Source organism: Coptis chinensis, chromosome 9 (genome assembly GCF_015680905.1).
Source record: "Coptis chinensis isolate HL-2020 chromosome 9, ASM1568090v1, whole genome shotgun sequence".
In the NCBI taxonomy this organism is placed as follows: domain Eukaryota; kingdom Viridiplantae; phylum Streptophyta; class Magnoliopsida; order Ranunculales; family Ranunculaceae; genus Coptis; species Coptis chinensis.
Window position 1 is genome coordinate 50,230,190 of NC_141464.1, and position 12,810 is coordinate 50,242,999.

Here is a 12,810-nt window from a genome sequence, read left to right on the forward strand (position 1 = left end):
ATTTAAGATACTAAAGTGCGGTCAGTTACAGTTCTAGGCCCAACTTGAGTGTTTTTGAGAATTAGAATAAGATACTAAAGTGGGCTGGACTCAGGTTGATTTAAAAGTCCAAAACCAGCCAACCCAAAGCCTAGGCGTATGAGTGTATCTAGGGCCTAGGTCCTAGGCGTTAAAAGGACAAAAGTACGAAGTCGGTATGCCACGTCGAGGAGATGTTTAGTCGGTATGCCACGTCCTACAAAATCTAACAATGAAGAATGGATCAACACATGTCCAATCTAAGAACCCTCAGAATGATCAACACCTGTCCATATCTCTACAGGTGTCCTCACGCTTTCGCCACCTTCACTCCTATAAACACTCTCTATTTCTACTTTTATAGCAACTTAACGCTCATCTTTTAAACAGTACTGAGATAAAAAAGTGTTACCAAAGGAAATAATTTAATACAAGACTAAGTGAACAAGCAAGCATGGCAACAATGTATTTAGCAAAAAATGTCTTCTTCAACAGTCCAAAGGCTTTGCCTACAAGCCCTTCCCTTCTTTCAACTCGTAAAGTGTCTAGAGTTTGTTTCACCACCGCTACTTCCAAATCCAATGAGGTCAGTATACTGTATATATACATATCTTTATATCTAATCTCATATTGGCAATGAGCCTTTGCGTAGATTTATGCCAGTTAGTATAGTGTACTAATTACTTTGTTGTTGTACGTTGAATTGCAGGGACATGAGCAAGGACTTTATGCGGATGCCGCTGAGAAAACGACAGTGATGTCCGAACGAGCGAAACAAAAGATTGACGAGGGAACGTACAGGACAACGGAAGAAGCGGAAAAGGCTAAAGAGAAAACTAAGGGAATAGCACATGAAGCTAAAGAAAAGACTGAAAATGCTGCAGGGACGGTTGCCGAGAAGGCCAAGGAAGGGGATTATAAGGTGAAAGAGACAGCGAAAGATGCCGCTAATAAGACTGGTGACACCTCTGGATGGGTAGGTGACAAGGCAAAGGAAGGTACCTATGAGGCCAAGGAGACGACCAGTGATGTCGTAGGATCCGTGGCTGAAACAGCAGAGAAATTGACTGAGAAGGCAAAGCAGACTATGGAGGACACTTGGGGAGCCGCGAAGGACACCACACAAAAGATTAAGGAAACTGTGGTTGGGAAGGATGATAGGAAATAAAGGTGCAGGTTATCATGATCTTAGTGATGTTGAAGTTGAAGATTTGAGAAAACTTGCAGTTGGTTATATGATAAGAAAAGAGATTAATGAGTAATTGTGTATGTTTATATGCTGTTTAACTAACTTTCAAATTCGTACTAAGAACGTGGGTGCTGTTACATTAAACTATTCTAAAGAATATTTGTATCTATGCAGAGGTACGAGATATGAATTACTTATTTAAATTTCTTGCAAAGTGAAAACCACACTACCCTTATTAAAACTTTTTTTTTGTTCTTGTTTAATAAGATTAAAGTTTTGTGAGAAAGTCAAATAAGAAAAATTATACCAAAAATTGGGTTAGGGAGCTTTTTTTTTAGAAAAGTTTATAATTAAAAGATTGAAAAATATTATTTTATAGATTTACTACTAATTATTTTTTTTTATATAGTGAAAATTACTTGTGTAAAGATAAAAAACAAAGTTAAATGGTGTTATTTTTTTTATATAGTGAAAATTATCTACTTTTTAGAAAGTGGATAATTTAATTATTGAGATTTGTAACTATTTTAGGGTAATTTTGGACACACATAAAAACTCTCGTACTCTAATTTTAAAATAAATAAATAAAATAATTTTAGACATATTTAGTTTTTTAAATTATTTTTTTTATTAGGCATATCCAAAATATTTATTGACTAAAACAAGTCATTTATTAAATATAATTCATATTCACTTTTAGAAGAAAAAGATGGCGGTTTTTTTTTTTTTTTTTTTTTTTCAATAAACTCTTTTTTTTATCTCACCAATAAATATACAAATACTCAAATCGGCCAGGATCTTCACAATATGGTAGATTTACTTTATCTAGAATGAGTTTTCAGAAATGATAGCTAGATTCATATATTCTCACACTGTAACTCATCTCACACTGTAACTCATTGAAGGGACACAACTTAGAGAATCAGGCCTCATCTCTTTTAAGACTCTATATACGGATAAATGAAGATTTGGATGATTAAAGAAGAAATAGAAATGAACATATACGGATAAATGAAGATTTGGATGATTAAAGAAGAAATAGAAATGGACATAGAAGCTATATGCACAAACTGCGATTTATCAAAAGGAAAAAAAAACTATTTGAAGTTTTGAACAAATCTTTAAATGCAATTAACCTTGACTTCTAGAACCCAGAAATTTGTCAAAATGACAAAATGTATATGTATGCTGTATCTAGATTTCCAATATGTATTTCTATCTTTTAACCTGGCAAAGAAACTTGCGTCGCATGCGTCGAATTTTTGAACTGTATTCCTTATCAACAAAACAAGAAGACAAAGTTTTGGTCCATACGGACCCGCCATCAGCTCAATCTTCCTCCGTATTTTACATATCTAACAATAAAAGTTATTGTCAACAAACTAGTGAAACTACTACCATCCACAGAAAGAAGGAACACTCTCCCTTATATATAACAGTAATGATATATATCTTGTGACACGTTCATCGTCTAAGTTATTAACTCATCAATTGCTTGTGAAGAAGAAAAAATGACCTTAGACTATGATAGATTAAAGGAAGTAAAGGCTTTTGATGATACAAAAGATGGTGTTAAAGGTCTAGTAGATGCTGGGGTGGTTAAACTCCCATGCATCTTCGTCAGGCCAAACGGCGAACTCGCCAAGAATTCTGCTACTACTAATCTAACTGACCTTAAAATTCCTTTGATAGATACTGAAGTGAAGATAAAAATTTATACACGTGATTCTATTTATTCGAGCTTTCATGCAACAAAAAACTGTGTAGCCCAATAACATCCAAAAAGGTGGAATAGGACCAAGATCATATGCACAACAACTAGACCTGCAGGCGCTCTGAATAATTTGACCCTAGCTGAACAAATGGAGAGCTGCTGAGATCCAGAACATGTAAAAGATCGCTAGAATAGCATATGGTTTCTGAGTTCGCCTTACACCTTGCAAGGAAGGCAGCCTGCGCCTTCTCTACATTTTCCTCTTTTCCAGACCATGCCATGCCTTGAGAGTACTCTGCTGGAGAGTATGTCCAAAGGAGAATGAGAGTGACCATGGCTCCTTTCCTTTGAGCTAGTTCATTGCATTAAGGTTAATTGTGGCCTACTCTTCACTCTGTCCACCTGACAAGAACACCACTGCAGGAACAGCTGGGGGCATTATTCGCTACAAGGCACACACTGTGTGTTTAGCAATGACCTCTGGGGCTACCTTCTTGGCACCAGAACCAGGAGTCACCATGTTGGGCACTAACTAGAAACAAAAAGCCAATTAAACTCAGAGTAAATAAAAAGGAGAGAGAGGGTTAAGATACGACATGTTTTCCTCCTGATCATCTCGGCAAATAAATGATTTTTCACTTTCAAATAGGTGCAAATAGGGCAATTACTCTCAAAACAACTTTCAGACACAAGCACTCAGGGAGACTAACGTGAAAAGAAGACTATAACCCTATAACCCACTTCAGGGAAATTGACTTGTATTAGTCACACCTTGTATCAGAGAAGATACACATTTAAACCAAACACACATTCAAACCAAACATACTTAAACGCATTCGGATTAGGATCCAGCTTGGACAATGGTGCCTAATCCACTTCATATCTATGCCTTTCTTAACGAAATGTCTATACAATAAAGACTTTAGACACGGAACCCTTGTTGGATTAGTTCAAATTTTTACTAGGAAAAAGAGCCCTACAGAGAAATATGAGCAAGTCTTGAATGTAATAGAAGTGTAGAACATAATATTTATACCTTAAGTCAGACTTACAGCAGCCTCACATCTAACGAGAATCATATTTGGACCACAAGTCTCCGACCATACACATTAAAGTAGTATTTGCATATTCATTTCAATTTGTGAATATTAACAAATAGTGCAGAGTAAAAGAGTATCTGTCCGCCAGTAGTGCTTGGGATAACGGAGATGGAAGCAATGTCATCATAAGTCTGGGTCGTAAGGAAAATGTCCACACACACCTGTAAACCATTTGGAGTTACTGGGAGATCACAGAATTACCATCCTATGTTTTCGTACACGTCAAAAATTGCTAGCTTACAAAAACATATGAACACTTTTCATAACAAGCACCCCGAGAGTATAATCTATAACCCAACAACAAATAATATCAATTGTTCCAAGCCAAACAACCAAACAAGCTAGATTAACTTCACCACACCAAATTCGAATTTCCATTCTCCTAGCCTAACCACATCAAAACAGAAGACTTGCACTTCCATAGGCAATCTTCACAACCTTGCGCCCACGAAATCAGCCACACGACTTTCCCCCTCAATGCGGTATTTCATCAAACAACTATGGTGCTGAAAGCCAAACAGACAACCAATAAAGCTCAACAGACCCAATTCCACATTCATTACAGAGTTGGTCCGAGTTGCTACAATACAAAAGTTAGAAACACTAAAGAAGATGACTTCATAATTTAAAAACAAGTTCAAGTTTATAAGCATGGGACTAAATCTGTTTTTGCAAGGCTCGAAAGGGGTGTTTAGAAGACAGAGGGATGAAGAAGAATGTGAAAATAAACTTTCACAAATAAAAAGGGTACAAAGTGTAGTGTCGTTATTTTGTTTTTGTTTTTATTAATTATCGTACCCTTATTGGAAATACCCCAAATTAATTTTGGAGATATTATTGGATTTAGACAGTTATTGGGGTAGAGAACAACTTATGTTAGTTATGGGGTACGGGAATGTTTTTATGGATATGTCCAAAATTGCCCCTATTTTATTCTCTTTTTTATTTTTATATAACTACAAAATTAAATATTTTTACTAAAAACAATATAATTCAATTATAACTACCTGTTTTGCATTTTTAAATGTATATGCACAAATATAAACCACCAGCATAGTAAACTTATTTTAAAATACTAATGCATTTTAAAATGTATATGCATTTTACAATACATACACAAAATACATTTTATTATTTAGTAGTTCCAACCAACTATTATGAAATGCAATGAGTTAGTTTAGGGTTTAGTGTCTAGAGGTTTAGGGTTTAAGTTTAGGATCTAGTTTATAGGGGTTTAGGATTCGGTGTCTTGAGGTTTAGGGTTTATGCACTTAGAGTTTAGTGTCTAAAGGTTTTTAGGGTTCAGGCTTAGGGTCTAGTCTATTTAGGTTTAAAGTTTATTCTTAAAGTCTAGTTTACATAGATTTAGGGTTTAGTAGTATGTAGAGGTTTAAGGTTTAGGCTTAAGGTCTAGTGTTGACAAGTTTAATTTGTGATACACCATATGCATTTTAAAATGAAAAGCACACAGGTGGTTGGTTATAAGTGAATTATAATATTTTAAAATGCATTGTAAAACATTGAGATCAAAATAACTTAATGAATTTTAAAATGTTGAGTTAAAGTGCAATACTAAATTTTTACTTTCAAATGTATTTTAAAATTTCTGAAATTTTAGAGATTATCTATGGGAGAGGAAATATAGTCGTTCAATAGGTGCTAATCGATAGACCATTTTTCAGCAGGTTTGTATCAAGTATCTTGTGATAAACACCCAAAACTGTATTATAAAACCCCATAGAGACGTAATATTTCGGTTAATTATGTGCTTAATAATCATGAAATAATTGTATTTTTGTGCTTTTGCAGGTTTGCGCAACCAACGTAAAAATGATGATAAAGCTAGTATTTAAGCACGGAATAGTGAGTATACGTAAAACTTTTCAAGAAAGCCCATATGAAGCCCAACAAAGCTGGACTAAAGCCCAAGACTCAAACAGGACAGAATTAAGTCAGAAACGAGATTACGTGCACAGAAGCATCAAACTTCCAAAGCTCATATCTCTTGAACCAGGACTCTGAATTCGGCAAGTAAGCTGCTCAGACGATCATTACAACGAACTCTACACAAAGGTGAAAAGTTGTAAAAATGTCAAAAGACCGGCCCGCCACTGGACGCAGAACGTGGACCAACTTTGATGGCCCGCAAGATTGGATGAGTCATCATGTCCCAAGTCAAGCTCACAAGTCAAATAAATAATTGGCACAAATTGACACCTTGCATATAGTAAATACTTTGACTAGACTTTTTAGCCCAAATAGTGCTTAATTTTGGCTTTGTTTGATTTGGAGATAAGATGGAGTTAAATGTGAGTTATGAGGAAGATTCCTTCACATGGGAAATGAGAGAAAGCTCTCATATGTATTGAAGGGGGGCTGATTTGAGCATTCACTCCCTTGACTCCTTGGCATTCCTTGTCTTGTATTTTTTTTTTCTTTAGCTTGTTTTATGTTAAGCTTTTATAATAGTTTTAATGGTGACAACACTTATGTTATTCTAAATTAAATTTACATTTCCTTAACCAAAGTTAGTTTATTCTCTTATTCTTCTTCTTGCTCTTTCATAATAACATAACACATGAGCATGGTAATCCCATGATCATGAGCTAAAACCTTCCTTTGTGGAAGGTTAATGAAGTTCATGTGAGGAATAACTTTTGTTATTGAATTATAGTTATTTGTTTAGGACAAATAAACTAGACTTTATATTCAACCCAAAATGGTAGTTGGTGTAGACTCTAGTTAGGAATTGAGGTGATTTCTTAGAGATAAGTCATTACTTTTATTTATCATGCTAGCAATATGATCTTAGATATGAGTTATATTGTTAGGGATCAAAACTCTAATCGTTATTAAGATTTGTCTATGAATTCTAAGAAAGATTAAAGATGTAATAAACTAGATTCAATCAATAGAGGTTTGTCTTCACATGAGTGGATTTAACTCTCCACCCCTTTATATCTATCAATTTCTTTTTTTTAGTGGTGCATGTTTATGTAACCTTAATTTAAGAATCTAAAAGTAAGCTAAGTAGTTTTAGTATAACTCAATAATCATAAAAAAAATCATTTTCACTAGTTTTCCTTAAAAAACTCTAGTAGTAATGCCATCCTTGTCTTAAGTTGGAACGAATCCTTACTCTAACAATACACACGAAGAACGTGAGTAAGGAACTTGAGTGTTGGTATGAAAACGGATAAAGAAACCTCAAATTTTTACACCGCAAAGTGCTAACATCACCTTGCTATCAAATCATGTTAAATACACAACTTGAGTAAGGGTTCGTCCCATGCCTAACTACTAGCGCACTTGATTCACAACTTCATTAAAATACTTAACAAGAAACCTTAAATGAGAGAAGGGTTTTATTTTTACACTACTCTTGGATTATTTTTACCTTAACTTACAAATTACGTAAACTTAACTTCTAACTACTTACACAAAGAGAAATAGAGAGAGATAAAGAGAGAAAGTTCTAGAGAATTAACTCTGTTAGAAATTTTCTCTTTAAGGTGTACCTACATAGATCATACACATTACACAATTGTTAATTGTCGAACTACGTCTGAGTGACATTAGGAAGACTCACTAAACCGTGATCTTAAAGTAACATGACCGAGTCATTTACATGTCTCAAATCACACGTGTCAGGTCATGACTCGTGTGTAAAGTGAGTATGGGCTTAACTATATGTGCAGATACTTTTTTGGGCTTAAGCGTATTTCTATTATCATGATAGGCTATAATAGAAATACACCCATAATATATAAGTTGAGGTCTCCACCCCAAACCCTATTCTGATTCTCATAAGTTTTCCATCCACTGTGAGAGAACACAAGAAGGGTTTTGGAGTGGAAGACAACAACGTTCCGCTGCTGCTTATAGGACTTGCTTGATTAACGCTATGGCTTCATGTATGTCCTATTATAATTTGGTTTTCTTTATTGATTGACATGCGATTCTGGGTATTGGAGAAATCCTCACAATTGGTATCAGTCGCCTAGATGTTAATCATGAAGAGAACATACAGTTTATTTTTATTACTTCGGAAACTTGAGTAAAAATCGAGTTTTCTTTTTTAAAGTTATGCGGTTTTCGAAAAAAAATTGTTACTTACTTTTTTTTTTTTTTTTTTTTTTTATCGAATCACCGAATCTGTTCCGGTAAAAAGGTTTCATAGGGTCGCAAGTTCGTTATCCAAGAATAATCATGTTCATAAGGTGGATGACGGATTTCGATTAATATGCTTTGATTCGTTGCCGATAACCCGTTAAAAACTTGATTTTTCTCGACTTTAAATCCATAGATCTTTGTTATCTATCTTTGGATTGTACTGAAATTGGTGGGTAGGGTCGTACTACACTCTAGATTATATCTGTACGGTTGGATTTGTGTTTGCCTCATCTGGTGGTGGCGTTCAAGGGTGGTAGTAAGGTTGCCGAAGAAAAAAGGGTTTGTTTCCATTACTGTTGCTTCAGACTCGAGGAAGGTGACGATGAGTTGTCCTTGAGTCAACTCGTCGATCCAAAATCTGAGTTTTGATTACGATTCAATAGTTTTAAAAGCAAACATATCTATTTTTTTAAAGGCCTGCCACTCAAAGCCCAACACTAAAGAAAATCCCAATATACCAACTTGACCCATCTAAAATACTTTAATAATCACGACTCTTATCTACAGTAGGGCAATAGTGAAACATTATTTTTTATGTATCTCTCTGTTTCTTTGTCATTTTTTTGTCTGATTTAATATAGTTTTACCTATATACCATTGCATATTTACAAATTTAGTCCTGTTTACTTTTTGGGTTAGTCAACGGCTGAACTAAGAGCATCAACAGATGTTCGAAATTAATGAACATCCTTCTAAACAAAAACATCATGTGCGGAGCCGGACATGCATCATGCTAGTAAATTATATTAGGCTTGGGTCTGACCCATGTATGCCAAGTCTGACTTTGCAAACAAAGTTTGACTTGTGCTGACCGGATCCTACTCATGCTGAATGGACCTAGTTTGACCCGGTTTTGGGCCTATTTGGTATTTTTTGGGCCCAAATTAACTTATTTCAGTTGTATATACCTCGTTTTAAGTCCGTTTTGGGCGTATGAATTGTCAAATTGAAGAGTTTTTCGAACCTAATAACGTATATGGACTTAAATTTTTGTTTGATCATGTTTGGATTTATGAACTTTGCTATTGGAATTTTCTTTTCTACTATTATCATGTTAATTAATAGAATTGAATAATAGCATGTTCCACACATTTGAAAATTAGCAATCTAAACCATGAAATCTGGGTAAGTTCAACGTGATACGCTGCCTAAGTGGCCTCTTTCATGAAAAATTTATTTGGGTTTAATGGTACAATTATTGGATTGTATATGGTTGCGTCTTAATCCATGCAAGTAATAATCGGCCCAAAGGAAGTTTATTATTTTGGCCGGATTAGTGACGGTATAAGGTAACTAATATATATAAAATAATTTTAGGAGTTACTTATGCATTCAATAGTCGGCCCTAAGGAAGACTTATTGTTTGGCCAAGCCTAACTTTGTTTTACATTTGTCGATTAGTCTTATGTGTTTAGAGAAAACCACTTACACGTTAAATGCTTGTCCAAAGACTTGAATTATAACGGTGTGTTAGGTTTCTCATTAAGGCCCACTACTAAAGTTTTATAAATGTTTTCTATCTTGTCATTTGTCTACATGATTATTATTTTTCATTTAGACTAATGAATGCATGATAATATTCCAATTTATTATTGTCAATGCATTGTAGTAGATGACATATATAGTAATGTGAGATATTTTTTGTGTTATGCTTCAATGAATGCATATTCTATATTTGCCAATTTGAATAACAATTTAGTTCTTAGTTGTTCCAACTTTGCTAATAGCAAGAACATCTTATAATCGTTTTTGGATGTATGGTTTTGGGATTATGTCATTCATGTTGATGTGCCTCATAAGCTTTACTGGTACTAGTTTTGCTGATGAAAGGCTACCTAGGAAAAGTGGGAGCGCTGTAATAGTCTTAGTCTTATGATAATAAAGTACTCTGTTTCTGAATTCTTTGTGCAATGCCTAAGATAGAAAATGCCAAGAAATTATTAAGCCTAGTTGCATACCGATGTTGCATCGGAAAAAAGGTGGAGGCAAGTACGCTTCTTAGTAAACTTGTCACCTTGCGGTATATTGAAATATGATTTTTTAGAGAGCATGTTATGGAAATGTCTAATCTTGTTGCTAAATTGAGGACACTAAAGTTGGAGTTTCTGACAATCTCCATGTGCACCTCATTCTAGTTTCTCTTTTAACACAATTTGGTCCCATTGAGATGAAGTATAATACTCAAAAGAATTAAGTGAGTTCATTGCTCAATATGTGTAATAAGAGAAATGTTGAAACAAGATAAGACTAATAGTGCTCACTTGGTAATTTTTTGGAATGGCAATTTGGGCACTAAGAAAAGAAAATGGAATAATAAGGGTTAAAATATTGCAGATATTGTGACTTCTCAGGTAAATGTACGTGCAAGATAAACATGATAAGGTTATCTTATGTTACTTTTGCAAGAAACATGCAAGTCACATTTTATAAAGATTGTCCAAAATATCATGTGACTCACAAAGAAAGGTAATGAATTTAAGTTTTGTTTGTTCTAAATTTAATCTAGTTGAAGTACCATCTAAGTCATAGTGGATAGATACAGTTGCAACTATTCACATTAGTGTTTTCATGTAAAGTTGCTTAAGGAGCCGAAAGCCCAGTGATACCCAAAGGTTTCATTTTCATGGGAAACGTCAATAAAGATTGTGTTGAGGACATCAGAGTCTTTAGATTAAAATTAGAGTCTGGTTTTTATTTGGATTTAGATGAGACTGTTTATGTACCGTCTTTTAGACGGAATTTAATTTCTATTTTCTGTTTGGACAAATCCGGTTATACTTGTTCAGTTGGAAAATGAATATTTAGTCTCTTTCAAAATTCAAATCTTATCGGTACAGGCTAGCTCTTTGATTGATAATCTATACAAGTTAGACTTGGATGCCTCTCACTTAAGGTTAAATGAAACTTTGCATGTTAATAACTATGGTACTAAGCGTAGATTAATTAATGAGAACTCCTCTACATTGTGGCACAAGCGTTTGGGTCATATATATCTCTAAACAGAGAATTGAAAGGTTTGTGTCAAATGGAGTTCTTGGTGCCCTTGATTTTTCAGACTTTAAAGTTTGTATTGAATGTATAAAGGGTAAACAAACAAATATAAGGAAGTTTGGTGCCAGCAGGAGTTCAAGTGTCTTAGACTTGATATATACCGATATTTGTGGTCCATTTCCTACGGCCTCTTGGAATGGTCAACGGTATTTTATCACGTTTACAGACGACTATTCTTGTTATGGGTATCTATACTTAATTCATGAAAAATCACAGTCATTGGATGTGTTTAAGGCCTATAAAGTTAAACTATCAAACCGACCGAAGTGGTAAATACTATGGTAGGTATGATGAATCAGGTCAACATCCAGGACTATTTGTAAGATACTTGATGGAATGTGACATCGTTCTTTAGTACACCATGTCAGGGACGCCGTGTCAAAATGGTGTATTTGAGATGAAATTAGACCTTAAAAGACATGGTTATTAGAATGGCAAATCATACTTCTAACCAGAGTGTTTACAGGTGAAACTTTAAAGATTGCAATAGACAACCTTAGTCGAGTACCTAGTAAAGCGGTAACTAAAATCCCATATGATGAACTATGCACTGGAAAGAAACCTAGTATAAGGGATTTACATATTTGAGGTTGTCCAGCTAAGGCTAGGCCTTATAGGCCTAATAAAAGAAAACTGGACTCAAGAACTATTAGTTACTACTTTATTAGCTAATCGAAAAGGTACAGGGGTTTCATGTTTTATTTCCCTTGTTCAAATACCCTATTTATCTGTAACGGATAATGCCATATTTATTGAGGATGTTGAGAATAGTAGGAGTACACAACCTAGGAATAATGCTTTGAAGAAAGAACATGATGTTCCTTTAATGGATTGATCACACCTGTCTTTGGACAGTATGCGGTTGAAAATCAACCAAGTATTCCTAAGTTGCCTCCTATTTTTATAGAAAAACCTCGACAAACTCAATTAGAAGAGCCATTAAAGAATTCACATAAAGAGGAGGAGACTAGCTATTTAAGGAAATTATAGTGTATCTTCAAGAGCATGAATTTGATATAGGAACTGAAAATAATCCCATTATTTTCGTTCAAGCCAAACAAAGTACTCACTCCTTAGATTGGATGAATGCCATGTTAAATGAGTTAAAGTATATGTAAAAGACAATGACGTTTGGGATCTTATCGAATTGCGTAAAGGAGTCAAACCAATTGGTTTGCTAATGGGATTGCAAAACCAATCATGACTCAAAAGGCAACATCGAAAAATATAAAGGATGTCTTGTCTCGAAAGACTTTACTCACAAGGAAGGCATTTATTATAAAGAGAAGACTTATTATGGCATTTGTAGCTCATTATGATTTATAGTTACACCAGATGGATATTAAGCTTGGTTTTCTGAATGGCAACATTCATGATACTTTTTATAGTGGCAACCTTAGGGTTTTGAGTCCAAAGACATAGAACATTTGATTTTCAAGTTGAGGAATCCATCTATGGCTTAACGCAGACATCTCGTCAGTGGTACTTAAAGTTTGATCAAGTTATTGCGTCTTTTGGTTTTAAGTTAAATTAACGTGGATCAATGTTTATATCATAAGATTAGT

The 12,810-nt window shown here is 34.5% G+C and overlaps 1 protein-coding gene across 1 annotated transcript; it reads left to right on the plus strand.

Annotated features, from left to right (window-relative positions):
* The first annotated feature begins 313 nt into the window (after positions 1–313).
* Positions 314–1,410, plus strand: LOC147476505 (uncharacterized). The gene is made up of 2 exons (XM_086584874.1): positions 314–604; positions 728–1,410. The coding sequence occupies exons 1-2, from the start codon at positions 473–475 to the stop codon at positions 1,184–1,186; spliced, it is 591 nt and encodes a 196-aa protein (XP_086441000.1). The 5' UTR covers positions 314–472; the 3' UTR covers positions 1,187–1,410.
* The last annotated feature ends 11,400 nt before the right edge of the window (positions 1,411–12,810 follow it).